We start from the raw sequence: 19,380 nt of genomic DNA on the forward strand, positions 1-19,380 counted from the left end.
TCCCACTCTGCCAGTAATTTTCATTAATACCATGTAGGCCAGGCAGGGGGCGAAGGGGAGGGTCCATCTACTGACCCTGAAGGCGGGTCTTCAGGGGCCATACAGTCCCATTCAAATTCACTGGATTGGACACACGGTCATCTTATGACAAAGAATAATAGTAGAAAGAATCTGGCAGGCTGTGTGGAGTGCAAATTTACTTTCTTATTCTTTTCAGAATACTGGAAAGCAAGCTAGTCTGAAAGTTGACCAAGTTTAGAAAGTCAGGTTGGAGACTAAGCCTATCCTTATCTATCAGGTTCAATAAAGTATGACTCAACCTCCTTCAGTCTGGCTTTCATGGGAGAATTAACTGTCAACTCTTATGATGTTTACATAAACCTTGTTTTCAGCGGAGGCATTTAAAACCCTTCACATTAATCACTGAGAGACCAAGTGTCAAGTCTGTTCCTTTCGTATAAGGAAGTGAGAAAAGGAGACAACCAAGGTCACACACAGAAAAGTAACAGAAGAACAGGGAAGAAAAACCCGATGTTAATATAGTTGCAGCATTTTATTGATCTGACACTTATGTAATAAGCCATTATACTGATTGGTCAAATCTCTCCTGGATACATATAACATTCAAATGGAATTTTACTAAAGTGTCTCTCTAGTTAATCTAATACCCTATTCTTTTCATGGCTGCCAAAACACATATTTACCTGTTAAGGCTAAACTCAAAGAAGTCAACTTAGTTTTCTTGGGCTTAGGGAAAAATATCAATGGAAGTTTAATTGTATATTTCCATGTTGTACTTGGGGCATTAGCTGAGAAATCCTGGAATTTTAAAGCTATCTTTCCCTGCACAGCTACTTCACACTTGGCAATTGATCACAGCAAAGCAGTCAGAGTTGTATATCGAATTAAAGCTGATAAAAGCCCTTAATGCAGATTTGAATGCTTTCTTGAAAAAGATTTCAACTCCTTTAAATGACATGACAACAAATTCTTATGCATCATAAAAAGTATTAGCTGAAATGTTATAGCTTTGGCTTAAATTTCCATCTGCAGCTCATCAAATGACTAAACACTAGAAAGGAATTAAACCAAATCAGACTCATTACAGAGTCGGATATGCTGGCAGAATATAAACTTTTACTGCTTAGCATCTGGAGTTTTGGGTGACTGACATTTAAGTGTGTGTGGAGGGGGGTGGGTCTGTGGTGTGTATTGTGTGTGAAAAAGAATATTTGTAACAATGTAGGTGAGATTCATGATCACTAAACTCATGGATATGCACATCTTTCTCTCTCTCTCTCTCTCTCTCTCTCTCACACACACACACACACACACACACACACTTCTAATTTTCACATATTTAGAAAGGTGACAGAAGCACACAAAAGGATAATCGGTTTCCCCCTTTATCCATGAGCAAAATTCTTGTAAACACAGTAACTCCTCTTTGCATTTTTCTAACTTTAAGAATGATAACCTGACATCCATAAACTGAAGGCTGGCCAAGGGTTCTTCTCCTCTGTCAGCCATCTTGCAAAGAGCATCACCTGGAAGTGTTCCTCCAGAAAGCAGCCTGCAAAGCCCAGGCCTCTGACTGTTTTCTGATATAGTGAAAACAGAAGTCCATGAAATGAAAGCCAACAGTGTCTGTCAAACACTTCCTCCCAAACAAAACTCCCTGGGCCTAGACTGCCGCTGTAAACATCATCAGCTACCACTCCACCACTCCCTGGAGAATCTTTAAATCCTGGGAACTTCTGCATTAATATTCCAAATTTCTGAATCCAGAGAGGAAAGCAAGGGAAGCTCTGAGAGCCTTGCTGTGGGATCCAAGTGAGATGTATTTGTGAGGCTGCTCAAACAAAAGTATGTCTTGTCCATAGGGAATGCCTAATAAACAGGTATCAAATAGTGTGTGACTTGCTGACACTGTTGAAGAGCAAGGCATGCTGGAGCAATAGCCTGGAAAAACTCATGCTCAGACAGAAACATTCTATTGAAAAGTAAATACAGATGTGCTTATGGAAAAGACTTTTCCTCCACTGCTTCTTGAGGTCTAGAGATATGCCCTTCAGCCCAAAGAAAGATCACTGCCTCAGTCATGTAGGTGGAAGTTCCAGGATGGAACAACATTTAAATAAACGTGATGAGTAAATTCTATCACATAGGACAGATTACTGAGAAAATATGAGATTAAGTTGTGTACTATCTTACTCCACAGATGCCACTCATGTTTCCAAGAAGTGACTGCTTACTGAAGCAGTTTCATGGCAGTGTGCAAATAATGGTTGGCTTCCAAAAGGTGCCACATTGTGGAAAAATTAGAAATCTCTAAGTGTTTAAACAAGAGGGCGAAGAGCAATGCCAGGATACAAATAAATCCAGTAATCTTGACACATAGGTGGGTGGGATGGATTTGTCTCTGTGTATTGTTACAAGACAAATATGAAGTTACATCAATTTTTTTAAGAGCCCAAATCAAGAAAATTGTGTGCTAAGTCCACAATTTGTTAATTCAAGCACACTTTGAAATGTCACCACATGACGCTCTGTAGACAGCTCATATCATAGGAACATGGAGAAAACGAAGACTTATTAGCCTAAATCAGGAATGTACAAGAAACTAGTTTATTCACAATCAATGCACCTCACTCATCAAATAACACAGTGTGCCTGCAGTTGGTGAACATACTGGGCCCTAAGTAAGTGGAAGGTATAACACCAGCAACAGGACCTGCACAAAAAGCTTTTGTGTGGGGTTGTCAAGCTATAGAATATACTCCAGTAGAGCAAAACACCATTTTTCATTAGCCCAAACTCACATCTGTGCCCAGCTCATTCTGAATATGAAACACGATATAAAGCTCAAAAACACACAAGTAGAGGCTGTTGTCAAGATGAGGGCATATGTAATCTATTCAGGACCCTGAACTGTACCCAAAAGTAAACTAATGAGTCATGGGTATCAAAATGTTCTGAAACAGGTGTCTTTCAAATAAAGTGAATATTTTCTTAGTCTATCAGTGGGAATATCTAAATATTGGCCACTTTCTCAAATACCCTGGGCTGTTTCCAGCTTGTAAAATTATCCAGGTCATTTCTCCTTGCTGTTTCGATCCTTGCTGGCAACTTTATTAGGCAGAATGCAAAAGCAGGCAGAAAAGTTGACATTCAACCATTTTGTACAGTCTTTCCTTTAGCTGGTTTTATGGTGGAGTTGACCAGAGCTATCAGGTGAAATGAGATGTCTGAGTTATGGATAAATTTCCATTATCCCACTGCAGCACTTTCTCTGCTCATACTACAAAGCATGAATGGGAGTTTGCCACCACTTCCTAAACAGGAAAACTTACATAACACAGCAGAGACCACTTCAGTAAAGTAACCCTAGGGCCATTCTAAGAGAGGCAAAGCTCACCCCTACATATTTCATTATTTTTTTTATTATAGCTGTATCTATATATCTTTCTGCACATGTATGAAGATGAACATAACGTACTCCTGGCAGAATAAATGTACCTTTTTATTAAATCCTTATTTTGTGACTATATATGTGTGCATTAAATGAAGTGACCACTGGACACTGAGCTGCCTTCATATTATTTGCAGTGATGATGACAAAGACTTCTGAATACTTCAGCTTATCGTTGTTGTTGTTTTTCCTTAACTAGCCTATTAGAAGGGCATGGTGCTCTCCAGTACTGCCCAGGAGGAGAGACAGAGTTCAGGGTTGGACAGAACCACCGTAGACACCATCCCTCAAAAACTCAAGTAGCCATAAAACACCGAGTTTCCCCTTTGGGAAGCAACATCCAAAAGAAAAAAAAAACAACCAAAACAATGCACTACTTTGCAGGATTAGGGGAGGAGACTATGGCATGCACCAGCACACCAGCATCCTGGATTTGAGCAAATCGTTTTTTTTTTTCCCCCACCTATAAAATGTGGATAATGCACGATCTTGTAGGGTTATTTGAAAGAGTAAAGATAATGAACAGAAAGGTCACGTGGCTCCCTTTTGTTCCATTTAATCCCAGTTGAAATCCAACATCTTGGCATTACTACCTTTATTCTCAAAATGGTCTCAGCTTGGACAATTACATAATTGTCCTATATATGAGTTACTGAGCTAAATATTAGACAGAGTGACAGTTATTTTTAGTCTGAGACTATCGACACATTTAAAAGAAAAATCTACCTTGGACTCCTTTGAACCCTAGGATAGATGCTCTTTCTATGTGGAGGGCATATATGCCACTCAGGTTTTACATTCCATTATAGGGTTATAAATTCCTTTAGCAGATAGAACCTGTGGCATCGGAATGTGTGTGTACCAAGAACCACTGAATGGGTTGCCCCATTTCCCATTTCAGTTTCCGGCTAACATGCGCCCTAATAAACAGCAGGCGATGACTGATAAGCCTGGGTCCCTACTACCCACATGGGAGACTTGGTTCAAATTCCAGACTCCTGCTTGCAGTACAGGAGTGCTGGAAGAGACTCCTGGTTTTGGATCAGCTCAGCTCTTGAGTTGTTCCTGGCATTTTTCTAGAGCAACACTGGATATTACACAATGCACTCAAGTCCCGTCCTCTTCTTGCAAAGAGATTGGTTGGTTCCCCAGAGTATTTTGAATGTCACCAGAACTCTAGCCATCTGAAATGGCTAACCAGTATTCACAAGTTTTCCTCAAGGGTATTGTGAGAGTGCCAAATGTTACAGGAAGGAATAGATTTTGGTGCCTGCACATGTATTTGGGCCCCAGGTTCATTGCATGTCATGAGATAGACAGAAACCCAAGAAAGTCACTTAGACCTCTATTTTCAGAAGGCAATAGCAGCCCACATGGCAGCTCTATTCAGCAGTACAAAGTGAGCCCTCCTTTTCTGTGCAATACCTTAGTGCTATCTGCCCTACGCTGCTTCTCCAGAAAATCCAAAACGCCAAGGGGAGTTTGTGTCACTGAGAAAATCCCCAGGACAACTCCCAGGATACCAGAAGGCACATTAGAAAGGGAGGGACATTCTGATAGCAGCTGATGTGGAAAATGAGGCAAAATCAAAAACATAAATCTGGGGGAACAGTGGCCCAAAGAAAGCAATTCATACTGGCATCTGTTCAGTTCTCTTCACTAGGGGTGTGGCAAGTGCTGACTGCTCAGAGAATAACCACTGAGAATGCCAAGGCTAAGAGGAAAAGTGGTCCAAGTCTGACAGCAAGTGGGTTCAGAATAGAGGCAAGCATTAGAATGAAGCTAATATTATTTCAATGTTGACTGAGTTCTTGCAACATGCCAGATATTGGGCTAGCTGCTTTATAGTTCATTACTTTATTTGCTCCTAATGGGATCCATTATTTTTGCCTCAGTTTCTCAGATGAGAAAATCAGGGCAGAGTGGTTACTTAAGCATGCAAGGCTATACGAATGCAGGAGGTAGAGATCTGAATCACATCTACTGAGCCCTGCAGATTGTGCATTACGGGTGAGTGTGTCAGATTAGGCGAGTAGCACGGGTTGGGGAGCAAGGCAGTTAAATGCAGAGGGAAGTGATTACATGGAACATGGCTGCAGTGGCAACATAGCATGAGAGAGGATGGACGAGGAACTCAGAGGGGCCCAAATGGCAGGAGCTGTGATACTCAAAGTGAGAGAGAGCTGGGCAGGTACCTTTGACCATGAGACAAGCAGGCTAAATGGAGAAGGCTGTATGATGGCTATGGTTACCAACACCAAAGGACAACAGCTCTAAGCATCACTCACTGACTAGGGAAAGAGCACAGGACACCTTCTTCCCAGATACCAAGGCCATTTCAGTCCCCAGCACCACTCACAGGAAACAGCAACCTCATCAAGTGGGTGTGTCGATGAAGCAGGGAATGGCAAAAGGACCCAAGTGAAAACTAACATAGGCAGTGACTTCCTTCATGACTTCCTTCATGGGCTCGTTATGTCTTCAGAGGAGATAATTATACAGAAAACTACACCCCTCCCAAACACAGTGTGGCATTTGTTTACAAAAAAAAAAAAAAAGAGAGAGAGAGAGAAGGGAAATCTTACCCTCGAAATACATAAGAAATTCATCTTTCTTGTTACTACTACTTTGCACAGCAGGCAACCCCAGTGACAGAGTTTTGTTTTTTGTTTTTTGTTTTTTATTGCTTTCTAATTGTTGTGCGTCTGTAAATAAGTGCCACTGTATAATTAGGAGCTGATTCTCCATGCAGGTATGTGGGCGGGCACGCTCGGCTCTCCAACCTGTGATCTAGGCGTGCACGTGCAGGCACAATGAGCTGCTTGCCCATGGTACCTGCTCTTAGCCAAGGTTACAGAGTAGCTTAAGCCCCAAGGCCTCTGTTGTCTGTGCTCTCAGCCATGTAGATTGCTTTCTCTCTCTGCTGTGGAAGAGATGTGAAACTCAGCAATGAGAGCTATGCTGGGCTGTAAGCAGGTTAGTGTTGTAACAAGCTTGAGGAAGATAAACAAAGTTTATTTCCTCTTCCTCTTTCAAGAAAGGACTGTCTGATAAAGGAACCCTGCAGAATCACCAACTTTATGCTTTTAAAATAAAAAAAAAAAAATGAGGAGAGGTAAGAAACTGTATCTTTTTCGTCTCTTGGAGCCTCCCAACCCGGAACCTCGGCACCTCGGCACCTTGTAGGTTTTCAGCAACTGCTGATGGAATGAGTCGGAAGACTTCAAAATTATGGCATGAATTTTCTCAAAGCAGAAAGAATCATTTTGAACCATTCCTGATGTGTGCACGTGGGACAGAGGGGGAGAAGGCAGAGAGTACACACTTTGTCTAGAGTCTTTTGTCAAAAGATCAGACGAGAGAGGTTTTTTTTTTAAAGGAGATCCCACTGGCCTTGGTGTCATCACAACATAATTTTCTATCTCATGAGGCAATGACAAAGCTGACAGAAGACCACAGTCAGGTTTTAGAATAATCAAAGGATGATGAGAAAGCACATACTCCTGCCCAACTCATAAGGGAGTTTTTTTTCAGTCGTTGGGAAACTGCTCTATCAAGAATCCTCTGTACCAACTTCTCTTCAAGAGCCAAAGGACAAAGAAAGATTCATCCTCGAGCGTGAAGTACACAAATCATGATTCCAAGTTTGATGATGGATGGCCTTCACCAATAAAGGGATGTTGTCTTGGGCAATCGGATCACTCCCAAATGGCTTCGCACTTGTAGCAAAACAGTTAAAGACAAGCCACCCAAGGTGTACAGCGGGGTGAAATGGACTGGAGAGAAGTCATGGGTTCTATGGCTATCCTTAGCGAGACACACACCTGACTATCTTATGGCTGAAGATACTCTGGTTCTTTCCTCAAAGCAACCGTGACACAGGTTGTCTGGCCCAGGTTTTGTTTACATAAGAACAATCTAGGCCAGAGGGCATTTGTGCAAAAGGTAATTAACTGTCACTCTTGCAGTGCAGGTAGATTAATTAATATGCACACAATACAGTATATATATATTTTTTGGAAAAAGAATGATGTTTTTAAAAACTGAAAACCATACAAAATCAGAGCTATCGGATGGGGTCTTCTCTGAAGCAAGCACAAAGGTGGGTGGTGAAATGCAGAAGAGTTTGCTTTTAAGGTGTTGGGACAAGACAAGGCATCGCAAATTCCCAGGGTAGGGGGGAGCTCAGTCGCATCTGATTCCAGACCCGAAAGCCCAGAGGTTGGCTTTTTGAAGGAGCATATGGCTCAAGTCTTTATGTAGGTCACCAGTGGAACTCTGTGGGAGTCTGATCAGCCATGAGGGGCAGACCCTCCCTTGTTTACGCTACAGACAGGCACGCTCAGTGCACCAGAGCAAACACCCAGATTTTTTTTTTTTTGAAAATGCGAATATGAAATGACATTCTGCACATCCTCCCAGCGGACTAGCAGGAGAGGAGACGAGGCTGGGGCCGTCTCTGCACTGAGAGTGAGCGTTGGGCTTTGCACTCTGAAACACTTTTATTTCTCCAGACAATACCCTAATCAAACAATGATGAAGTCCTCGGAAACCCTGCCACACCCCTTTGATTAAACTGTACTTCACAAAAAATATTTAGATAAATCTGGAGCAGAGCCAATAAACACTAAGGCAGGAAATGCAACCCAGAATGTCTGCTCCCATGCCCCAGTCTGAAGGGCTATCTCCCTTGGACATTCAATCAAACAAAAATCCACTGTAGCTCCATTGCACCCTTTGCACTTAAGCAATCCTAATTCAGCCTCCGACATTTTAAATTTTTTTTCACAACAGATGGAAGCCCCCCAAAAAGAAAAAAAAAAAAAAACTTCCTCGGTTCACAAACATATGTGTCCAGTTGAGATTTCCATGCTCATTCGCCAACCTTACGCAATATCCAGCAAACAAACAAAAAGGTTATATTCTGTTACTCACTGTTACTCCAGGATTTCAGCAAATATTTGATACTGATCTCAAAGAAGCCGGAATCCTGCTGGCTGGCCATGTCTGCAGCATACAAAGAAGCTTCTAGCAGTGGGAGCTGTTGGAGGAGCAGGTACCAGGCTGGGGATGTGCCTGTCACAGGTTAGTGCTAGCAGCCAGGGGTCAGGAGCCGAGAGGCCGGCTCTGCAGATCCAAGTCATTTAAAGGACACCCTGGGGAGCTGGAGAGAGATGCTCCGGGCCACTCCTCCTCCTCCTTCTCCTGGGTGTTGATCTCCCTGCAGCCCTCAGAGGCGGTGGCCGCTGCTGCTTTCATTTCTGGGCTGCCATAACCAGAAACGCTTTGCTGCCGCCGGCAGTCCGTCTGCTCTGTTGCGCCAGGTACCAAGGAAGTCCCCACCTGAACTGTGATCCGCTTTCTCCCAGGAAGGAGGGTTTCTTGGCCGGCTTCCCTGACACGGTGTTGGCGGCCTCCCTGCCCACACAGCCACTGCGGGGGCCCAGGGATGGGCTGGGAGCACCGCCCCCGGCCCCAGCTCCACCTGAGCCACCGCTTGGCCTCTGCCTGGGCTGGGGGAGGAATTTCCTGGCTTGCTGGGAGCAGTCTGGGTCGGCTCGGGCTGCTACTTCCCCTGAAATCCACACGACTGCAGCACGCTGCGGTAGCCTAAGCTGCACCCTACAGCTGGCTGCAGCCATGCGCTGAACAGCCCTCTCCGTCAGCCCCGCTGCAGTAGGGAAACTGGATCACCAAGCAGACAGATCTGAACTCTTCCTCCCTGCCCGTCCCGGGGAACCAAGCGGACTGCATATCTGCGCCTCCCCCTCCCCGAAATGCAGTCTTTGCAGGAGCCACGCTGTCAAAAGCTCCGCGTGCTTGTTTACGGAATGTCGCCGCCGACTCCACCATGGATCTCTCTCCAACATCTCTTTTCTAATCGCGCCCAGTAAAGCTGATTCTAGTTTTATGACAAGGATAAGGAACCATGGCATTGGGTTGCTTGCTGCATAATAGCTTTTTACCGCCTGAATTCTTGCTATCAGGTGTCCTGATTTCCCTTAGCTTTGCTTCACCTTATCATTCAGGTTGATGATAGGATTAAGAGTATTGTATTTTCATAATGACAGGCTGTATTTGAGCAGGTGGGATTTGGCCAACCACCTGCTAAACTACAGGATCTTTCCCCTCTCCAGGACATTTATGATTAATGTTTTCTGAAAGAATTAATAAACCATGTTAATAATTAGTCAACAGAACAGATGTTGGGCAACCCCCTCAAACCAACACACAGATAGGACTTCCTATATTTACAGGTCACTTAGAAAATGGAAGAGAAAAAGTACAATATACTGTTATGTTTAAGAGAAAGAACTGGGGAAAAAAAATCAACTTGAAATAGAATCTTTGGACTCACATTCTGCAATGTGCTAAGACATTGTATCAATACAAAACACTTCACAATCTTCTACTTACACCTAAGGCAAGCACTGAACCACTGGCTTCCTAACCCCAGCCTTCAGAAATTTCTCATCAAGCTGACTTCTGCTAATTTGGATGTAATCCTGACCTGGGCACACTTGCTTTCAAAACCTGTACTCTGCATGGGTTCTAGGTAAAACAGTACCCAAAGGTTCTACTTTGATACTATAATTAATGTGAAAACAAATTGGGTTCGCACATCCACCTTATCTGCTGCCACTCCACCTTACATGGTGGTGAAGGCTGTGCAGCACTTGGAACTAACAGTCATATTGGCTCTCTAGTCACCACCTTGGGTTGCCACTGGACACCTAGCCCTTCATAGCTTTGAGACTTCAGGCACGTTATTAACCCCATTAAGCCTAAGTTATCCCATCTGTTGAATGGCAATTATACAAAAAGGGTCTGAAAAGCTGATAGGAAAAATATAATACAAAGATAAGTTTATTTGAAATCCAAGCAAAACTCAACATAGTCCTCACTGCCATGGTCTTTCTGAAGAGTTGTACCTAATTTCCCACAGTTGTTGGAACTAGTTCATGAATACTGTATGAAAGTTACTCACTGCACATAGTAAATGCTGAATTCAACCATAGTTGCATACATTTTTATTCTGTGCCCTCCAAGACATCACAACAGAACTGAAAAAAAAAAAAAGAAATACATCTGTGTGCCATTTAGGGGACTTAGATGTTTATTTTGAACACAAGGCAAACTCTTTAGGAACAGTAAGTGAGTAGCATAAAATCAGTTGCAAATATGCAAACATGCTCTGCAACACACAGATTCTCTGTTGACTTTACAAATGAGACTTGGGCTGGCCTGAAGCATATTTAGATACTACTATCCACATAATAACTTGCTAGAATGTCCCATATATTTCCAAAGGAACTGTCAGGAAAATGTAAATTCTAGGGAGAAAAAGAACATTTTCCCACTCCATCTAGTTTTCCCTGTAAAGACTGAATTGGCAACCAGGAGCCCAGTTTCTGTCAGAACCTGAGATCTAGCCTGGACTCTGCTTTTTTTTCTCACTGGAGTACCTTTAAAGAGAGCATATATTGTAAAAGAACTGAAAAGGCCTTTTGTTTTGTTGAAAGGCCCATGAATCAAACAGAATGACACCTACTGCCAACTGGGATAAAACACTTATCCTTTTGTCTCTCCTCTCTCTGGGGGGGGGGTTATAAAAAATTTTAAGGGCATCATAGGAACCTGGGCAGAGGTACTTTGAAATACTGGTATAATAATACCTGAATCTGTTTCTGGCTTGCTACGTGACTTCAATGACCAGTTAAAATGACATAAACCTATCTCAACCTTCCTAGGTGTAAAAATGTGAGCTTTCTCCATAAAAATCTTGGGAGGACATAACAATGAATCTTTAAGTGGGGGGACAGGCACAAGGGCTAGGGGCTGAGAAGGTGGCAACACAGTAACTCAGGAAAATGGAAGGCCTGAGGAAACAGTGTTGTCAAAAAGACTCTGAAAGTGGTACCTTGAGTAAGTGATAAGTTAATGATGTCACCTGCATTTATGGAATAATAATAGTATTGTGCAAAAAATGAAGAGGCAAAAAATAAAGTCAATGGCATATAGCATAAGTCTAAAGAATTTTAGAACCTGAGTTATTTATCCTAATTTGTGTGTGTGCGTTTTTTTAAATCCTAAGCAAGGTGAGAATCATAGTACCAAATTCTTCTGAGAAAGTTCTGTGGGAAGGACTCAGGCCCTCCTGGTGAGCAGCTTCCACCCCACCTCATTGACACACTACAGCCTGGGCGAGGAACCGCTTTCTGGGACTGGCATCCCTACAATGAAGAAACCTATAAACGGTGTACTATTTTCAGGTAGATTGAATTCAACCATGCAGGAGATGTCTTCACAAAGATGCCTAGTGTGGCATGAAGATGGGACAAGTCTTGAGAATCCAGCCTGAACTTCCCTTTTCCAGTTGTAGAGGGGATAGTAACAGCCTTTGCATCTGCCCCGGAGTCAGTCTGGCAGAAGGGAGTGCCTACTGGTGGTCAAGACACCCAATGGGTTAGTGCAAGTCCTGAGTGGTTCGGGAGGAAGTCACAGAGCAGAGCGTGACCACATGGTGGCCCATGTCCCAGCTTCCAGAGTAGCTGAGGTGGATGAAGGTGGAAGATGTTGCAAGGATTGCATCGCCCAGTCTGGGACCTTCACCCTCCCCCTGCCTCAGTTCTAGCCATAGCCACACGTCCCAGTGCTCACTACAGGAGAGCTGGGTCCTCCTTTTTGCTTTAACCCTCATGGCTCAGTAGGTGTCATGAACATACACAGAGAAACAGACTTGTCATGCCTGTCGAGTTTTACTTGCTGCCTGCGGAAAAACCGTGCAATAGATATGTAATGGGTTTGTGTTTTCATTCATATTTAACTTAAACTTTCCTAGTATTTTGGACAAATTTTTTGAGACTGAAATGTGTGATGCTAGAAAGCAAAATGTGAAAACAAGTGAGGCAAACCATCTGGATGCCTGCCAACAGGAAGAGCCATCACCTAACGATTCCAAAGCACCTGACTGAGTTGATTGGGTTAGGACTGGGCCCGCCCCCTTGTCCCTATACATGAAACACATGAGCACAGATGTATAATTACTGTCATACAGTGGCATGCACATTCATGCAGAGAATGTTAGGTGGAAGAGAGACATTCTGTTAGCCTCCTAATTCCCTCCCCCCCAAACGAAATCACTTAATGTAAGGAAAAAAATCACTTTATCAGTTTTTTTGATGTGCAGGTTCAAATTCCGAAGAAGCGTTAAATGTATTACATTCCCATTAGTATACAATGTATCTTGAGAAGAACTGCTCCAAATCGAATTAAGCTTCCCTGGATTGAGTTAGAAAGACAGCAGCTGAGATCAGGGGTGACAAGGAAGGAGAAAGGGAGGGTTGGTTTTTCTTCAAGCAGTAGGAGATTTGGAGCCCTTTCAGAAATAACCTGAAGAAGCGAGTGTCAAGAAAAATAATAAACGTCTCTTTGACCTACTTTAAATGCACAATTTGGTACGAACTATCCTATTCCAACAAACAGCTGAGAACAATACGACACAATGCCAGACAATGTTCCAGTCACAAGCGCCTACAACACAACCGTCACTTCTTATACAAATCCAATCTGCTGCACAAACCTGCACACAGATTCCGTGTGCTTTGAAAATACTCCAATGGACTGAAAGACATCTACATTTTTTTAATATAATAGCTTCATTATGCAGAGTTCAGATGTAAACAAGAGGGAAGAAAATGCCTCCTAAAACGGTTTTCATTAAAGAAAAAAAATAGCAGAACCCAATTTTTTTCACTGCATAGTTCTGAAGCCAAGGAACTTTTTTTTTTTTCAAAACAAGTTTTATTTATTTATTTATTTACTGCTCACAAGGTGTGCGTACAGAGAGAGGAAGAGAGAGAAGGTCTTCCATCTGCCAGTTCACTCCCCAAATGGCTGCAATCACTGGAACTAAGCTGATCCAAAATCAGGAGCCAGAAACTACTTCTAGATCTCTCACGTGGGCATAGAGTCCCAAGGACATCGTCAGCTTTCCCAGGCCATAAATAGAGTGCTTGGAAGAGCAGCAGCTGGGACATGAACTGGCGCCCATATGGGATGTTGGTGTCACAGGGGAGAGGATTAGCCTGTTGGGCATTGGGCCCAACTAAGGAGGTATTTTGAGGAACTGAGGACCAGAACAAAAGCGTTTGGCATTAGTATTGTGCAAGGGAAATATCTTGAAGAATAGAAGTAGAAGAGGAGCAGCAAGGAGAGACAGAAGGAGAGCCTGGAATTCACCTGCTTGCTTGTCCATACATGGAAGGCTCTCCCAAAGGTCTGCTGTCCTCCAAGGCACTTTTCCAAGTCTAGATATTTACTGAGTGTTCTATGCAGGAAACTGAGGAGTTGGGCCAGGTTGTATGACTGAGGACCTGTGTGGATAAAGCTAAACACAGGAGGGGGCATTTGTCAAGTGCCTCTAAAACACTAACAGGAACACATCCTTAGAAAGAACCGAAATGGGGGTGCCTGTTAGTGCAGCATGCTGTTCCACACAAACAAGGAATTCAAGAGTAAATATTCAGGAGATGCTAATTAGAAGGGGGTGGGGTGGGGAGTGATGTTGCCTTCCAGTGTTAAGTCCTTGCTCTACCCTGTGGAAGCTGCGCTATGGCAGAGTTGGTTGTGAAGCAGTGCTTATCACATGGGTGTCCTGAAAGGACCAGACGAACACCAAGGCACATTCAACTGTTAAGGAGCAGATCTGCAGCCAGACACTGCACCCAGTATACACAACAAAATGCTCCTCTAATGCCACGGTCAGGGTAGTAAAGGAGGAGAGAGAGACCTTGCTCATGATCGGGGGACTCATCCCAGCTATCTTAGTCAGCAACCAAGGAGAATAGGGACCTGCCAGCAGACTGAAGTTTGGGGGAAAAAAAGCCTGAACAGGTGTACCTATGACTGCATACCCCAAATAAACCTCCAGCTGAGCAGATTCAGGTTAGCTTAGAAACATTGCAGATTTATCCAGTGCAATCTTCTTATCAAATTCTCAAAGCAGGGCTGACATATTTGGATATTACTAAGCTACAGCTAAAATGAGGACATGATACGGTACATATATGCTTTACAAAAGAAACAAGAAAAAGATTTGACCTTAATTTCTACAGAACAAAGGCATAGCAGGCTCAGTATTCCTTAGAGCATGTATACATGTATATATAAAGAAAACCCAGGAGGGTCTCCCCGCTTCAATCCCTCCCCTGGAGGCATACAACATTACCAATAACTTTACTACTATATTTTAAGATGCTATTGCCAACCCAAGAAATTATTCATATTCAGATCCAAAGAGAGACAATAGGAAGACACCTCAAACAGTTCATGGGAAATACATATCACAGAAAAGAAAATGCAAGGACTTTTTAAAAATTTGCACCAAAATAAACTTTTACCTATAAGTTGTATTCTTCCATAGATTTTTGACTTCTTATATAAGTAGCTGTATAAGTAGCTAACTATTGATATATGCTTATAAAACATTATGTCCTTTCTGAAGAAGTAATAGTATTTTCTTTGGATATTATCATTTGCCAAAAATGATGTCTAATGTTTAACAGGGTAAGAAGCAATTACATTTCTGTTAATATCATGCTTTCCCCAAACACTGTTCGCTATCTAAGGAGAGTTAAAGAATGTGGGTTCTTCCTCAAATGAGAGTCAAACAAAACAAGAAACATCATTTTCATAGCAGCAGTAAAGTCACTATGAAGACGTTTCCACAAGTTATTGACAAATATTAAAGACCTCCTAGAGTAGGAGTGAATGTTCCTACTGATGCTCCCAATTTCATATGCAGAAATAAACATTAAAGTCATAAAAGGGCAGGCCAACTTTTCCAGAAAGGTACATTTCAATGTAATAGTTAATGGGATCTATAATTTGGAGGCCAACATTTTGGCACAGAGGGTTAAGCTGCTGCCTGTGATGCTGGCATCTCCTCTCTCCAGTTCTAGTCCAACTGCATTTCCACTCCAGCTCCATGCCAACATGAATGGGAAAGCAGCAGAAGCTGGCCTGGCCACCCACGCAGGAGACCCAGATAGAGTCCTAGGCTCCTAGCTTCGGCTTTGTCCAGTTCCAGACATGATCTCCAGCTGAGAATTAAACCAGTGGATGGAAGATCTCTCTTTCACTGTAACTCTGATTTTCAAATAAGTAAACCTTGTAAGAAAGAAATCCATAATTTCAAAATCAATAAAACTGGGATTTTTTTCGATTACTTATGCTTGCCATTTAAATTTTACTTATGCTCATTTTTTTTCTCTTCTAGCTATAGTGATGGTTGCATGTTTACAGTTACAAGCACCAACAAAGGTTGAGGGACCAACAATTAGGAAGCTGTCCATTTGGCTTCTTGTGACATGCAGATCATCGCCTCAGACAAGTTCTTTCCATACTTAACGAAGATGATACTGCTCATTCTCAAACTACTTCATCTCTCAGGGCAACCCGAGTTTCCCCACACACTTCAGAGAAGTCCCAGCATGGGAGAAGCAGAACATTCAGTTATGTACTAGCTTGTACAACCCTTGGTCTCACCTGATTTGCTTTCTCAGCAACTACTCTATCAACAATGTTTTGATCAACACACACTCCAGCTGCATGGCATGAGAAGACAACCAAGACCCCAAAATAAATGGGGATGAGAAGGAGATACAGCGATAAGAAAGGATCAAGTCGTCTGTTGTGAAATGAACGAGGCAGCATCAAAATGCTTTGTTCGGTCTAGAGGAAAACCAGTAACCGATAAGAGAGCATACATTCAGAGCAGCCCAGGAGAGCTAACAGCCAAGAGCCAGGCTACCACAGCTGGGCTTAAGCACAGTGGAATCCAGGAGTTAAAGGCGGGGGTCTACTGTACTTGGCACTGGCACTTTACTGAGTGTGTACCTTGCTGAGCATCACAGCGTCCACCCTCCCAGTCTGCAAAATGGCCATCTGTTCCCTGAGCTGTCTGGGCAGCGGGAGCCCCTGGGGCTGCCCTGGAGAAGCTTGTGCTCCACACCCATGCAGTGGAGCCTAGAGGCACAGCCATCACCTTCCCCACCCCAGATGTGTGAGAAAAAGCAACTGTGCTGGGGCCAGTGTACTTTGGAGGATGGAGAAAGTCTTGCAAAAAGTGTTTGTTTAGAAAGGGTGGGAAATCGCAGACAGGCGGGCCTTGTGCAGGAGGGTGGGGCTGCGGGCCGGTGGCCCGGCAGTTCTGCCACATGCTCAGCCCAGGCGTCGGAACGAGGTGGAGAGTAATGATCTTTGCAGACACTTGAGGCTGGGTGAGGTCATTTGGCGCAGCCCACAGATGCGGAGGTGAGGAGTCATGAGTGTGACCCTCGGTGTTGGCCACGAGAAACCCAAGCTCCTGGTGAGGTCAGCCCCTACCCCCCTGGGTGGCGGCTTCAGTGATCCGCTTACGTGCTTGCCCTGTTTCCTTTCTCATTCATGAGGCGCCTGATACTATCCTACCTGTCCCTGGCCTCATGTTTTCCATGATCTCAAAGGAGATCTGGGGGTTGAGAGGGTTTGTGCATGCCCGGGGCTCTAGCTTTGGATGCTGGGTCAGTATAGAGGAGGAGTGGTCCCTGCTGAGCCCTTCACCCTTTCTGATACATAGCTGCAGGTAAACAAATGCACAAACAAAACAGAACTTGGAAAAGTTTTTGGAAAACAGAGTTAAAAGACCAGTTTGTCCTGTTCGCCGGAGTGGGCTGCTGAACTCTCAGCTTTTGGTTTGGGGGCATGTGCAGGAGTGTCCAACTGTTTGAATGGACATTCAGCAACTTCAGGAATGTGCTGGTGGTTTGTCTGGTCTTATCCAAATGTCACTCCTGCCTCTCTGCATAAAGACAGGATGGGTGGCAACCATGCTTGCTCACCACTCCACCCTCCTTCAAGACTTATTTTCCATCATTTTTTTTTTATTGCTCCCCAAAGGAACTTCACTCTTTCCCTTACCCTTGAGAGCTATTTTTTAAAAATATATTTTATCAAGAATTCTGGTGTCCTTACTTTTCACAGGCACGACTTAAGCTCTGTGATCATTAAAACACAGAGTAGTTGACGAGTAAGGAAAAGGGCCATAGACCTACCCTGCTATGGGCTTCTGGATCAAAGGCAAGATGGCACAGCTTTTCTCGCAGTGAGAAAGGCTTTGCCTGGAAAACAGACAGCAGCTCTCTCCTCTTGCTCTCCATTGTTATAGATGAGGACACAGAAACTTAAGGGGTCCCACCATTAGGGCAAGGCGAAATGATAATAACAAAGATGAGTGTTATGGGACATGGGTAGGCTTGGGACTCAGCTCTAACAATAAAATACAATGGAAGTTACATGTACAACTGTACATTTTGATTGGCCATAGTGAAGCAATTGCAAATGAACAGGTAAAACAGAATTCACTGATATACTGTGTTTAACCTACATGCCAAAGTAAATAGCTCAACATATAATAAGTACAAAAATTGATGAGACATTCAATATTCTTTTTCCTTTTGCAGTAAACATTTGAAATTTAGTGTATGTATTATAACACAGTGTAAAAGGGCATAAGCCTGCTTCTTGGGGCAGAGGGATCTTGTACCATATTGCAGTTTCGAGTCCTGGTTGCTCTGCTTCCAATTCAGCTTTCTGACATTGCACCCGGAAAAGCAGCAGATGAAGACCCAAGTGCCCGAGTCTAGGCTCCCCACGTGGGAGACCAGGAGGAAGATCTGGCTCTAGCCACGGGCCTGCCCAGACCTGGCCGTTGTGGTCACCGGTGTATCTCACCAGCGGGTGGCCGATCTCTCACTCTAGCTCTCAGTCTTGCTTTTGCCCTGCCTACCAAATCAATATACACAAATAACTATTTAAAAGTGCAGAATGGCTTCAAATGGCTAGTGGCTCCTGTTTTGGGCAGTGTAACACTGGAGGGTTTCTGGCTATTTTTTGGTCACTACTTTGGGCAGTCTTGTGAAACGTATGGGTGCCTTCTCAGACTAATGTATTTATGTGAATAAAACAGGACACACAGGATCAGAAAGAAAACCAATGACTTTGAAATGCAGTTAGTAGGGCAGCCAGAGAAGCCAGCGGAGCAGCAACCTCCATGCAGTTGGCCACCATGGACAACTACGATGTGATTAAGGCCATCGGGGAAGGCGCCTTTGGGAAGGCGTACTTGGCTAAAGAGAAATTGGAAAGTCGACACTGTGTCATAAAGGAGATTGATTTTGCAAAGATGCCCATCCAGGGAAAAGAAGCTTCTAAGAAATAAGTGACTCTTCTGGCGAGGATGAAGCACCCCACCATTGTGAGCTTCTTCAGCTCATTTCAAGGTTAGAATTTCTCCTATCCTTCACGTACTCCGATAACGTGTAGTCACAGTGACTTATAGAAGAGATACGTTTCTGAAAATTGGGTATAAATTAACTTCTATTTGTGAACCACTTCCCCATTTGCTGAAATTGCAATTTGAGGCATCATCTATATTTGTTCTCTGGTAAGTTCTTCTAAGAGCTTGTTAATGTTTGCAGTTCCCCCACCTCTCCTGAATTTTCACTTGCATAAATATTTAACCATTGACATTCAGTTTTACTATGGTGACAGCTCTTGCATCTCCATGGCCTATGGTAATGCATGTCTACAAGAAGCCTGGGCTTGGGGCTTGTCCTTCAAAAGTAGCTCCAACAGCTGGCTAATGTGTCAACTGGTAAGGGAGCAGAGTAGATCTGGTACGACTGAGCAAACCTTAGCCCACAAGTAAAACTAGAAACCAGGACGGAGCAGAGGTCATGCCGAGCTAGGCTCTTGTACCTACTGGTTCACATGAGCCAGGGATGCGAAGCCACAGTGTCTAAGGCAGAGGTCGGGACAGGTAAGGAGCTGTGCCAAGCTGAGTCTGAGCAATCACTGGCATGCGA

The 19,380-nt window shown here is 43.6% G+C and overlaps 1 protein-coding gene across 4 annotated transcripts in view; it reads right to left on the bottom strand.

Moving 5' to 3' along the window:
• FRY (FRY microtubule binding protein) overlaps nt 1-19,380 on the bottom strand; it is a 432,396-nt gene that overhangs the window by 241,072 nt on the left and 171,944 nt on the right. For 2 of the 4 annotated variants that reach the window (XM_040979817.1, XM_040979818.1), the window contains exon 1: nt 8,408-9,553. The exons of 1 other annotated variant lie outside the window; for it this stretch is intronic. In XM_040979817.1, the coding sequence (XP_040835751.1) occupies nt 8,408-8,477 (70 nt within the window). In that variant the 5' untranslated portion in view covers nt 8,478-9,553. Of the gene's footprint in view, nt 1-8,407; nt 9,555-19,380 lie in introns of those variants that run through there. One more of the 4 variants, XM_040979820.1, reaches the window with a different exon arrangement.

Source organism: Ochotona curzoniae, unplaced genomic scaffold, assembly GCF_017591425.1.
Source record: "Ochotona curzoniae isolate NIBS_2020 unplaced genomic scaffold, NIBS_Ocur_1.0 contig_3332, whole genome shotgun sequence".
In the NCBI taxonomy this organism is placed as follows: domain Eukaryota; kingdom Metazoa; phylum Chordata; class Mammalia; order Lagomorpha; family Ochotonidae; genus Ochotona; species Ochotona curzoniae.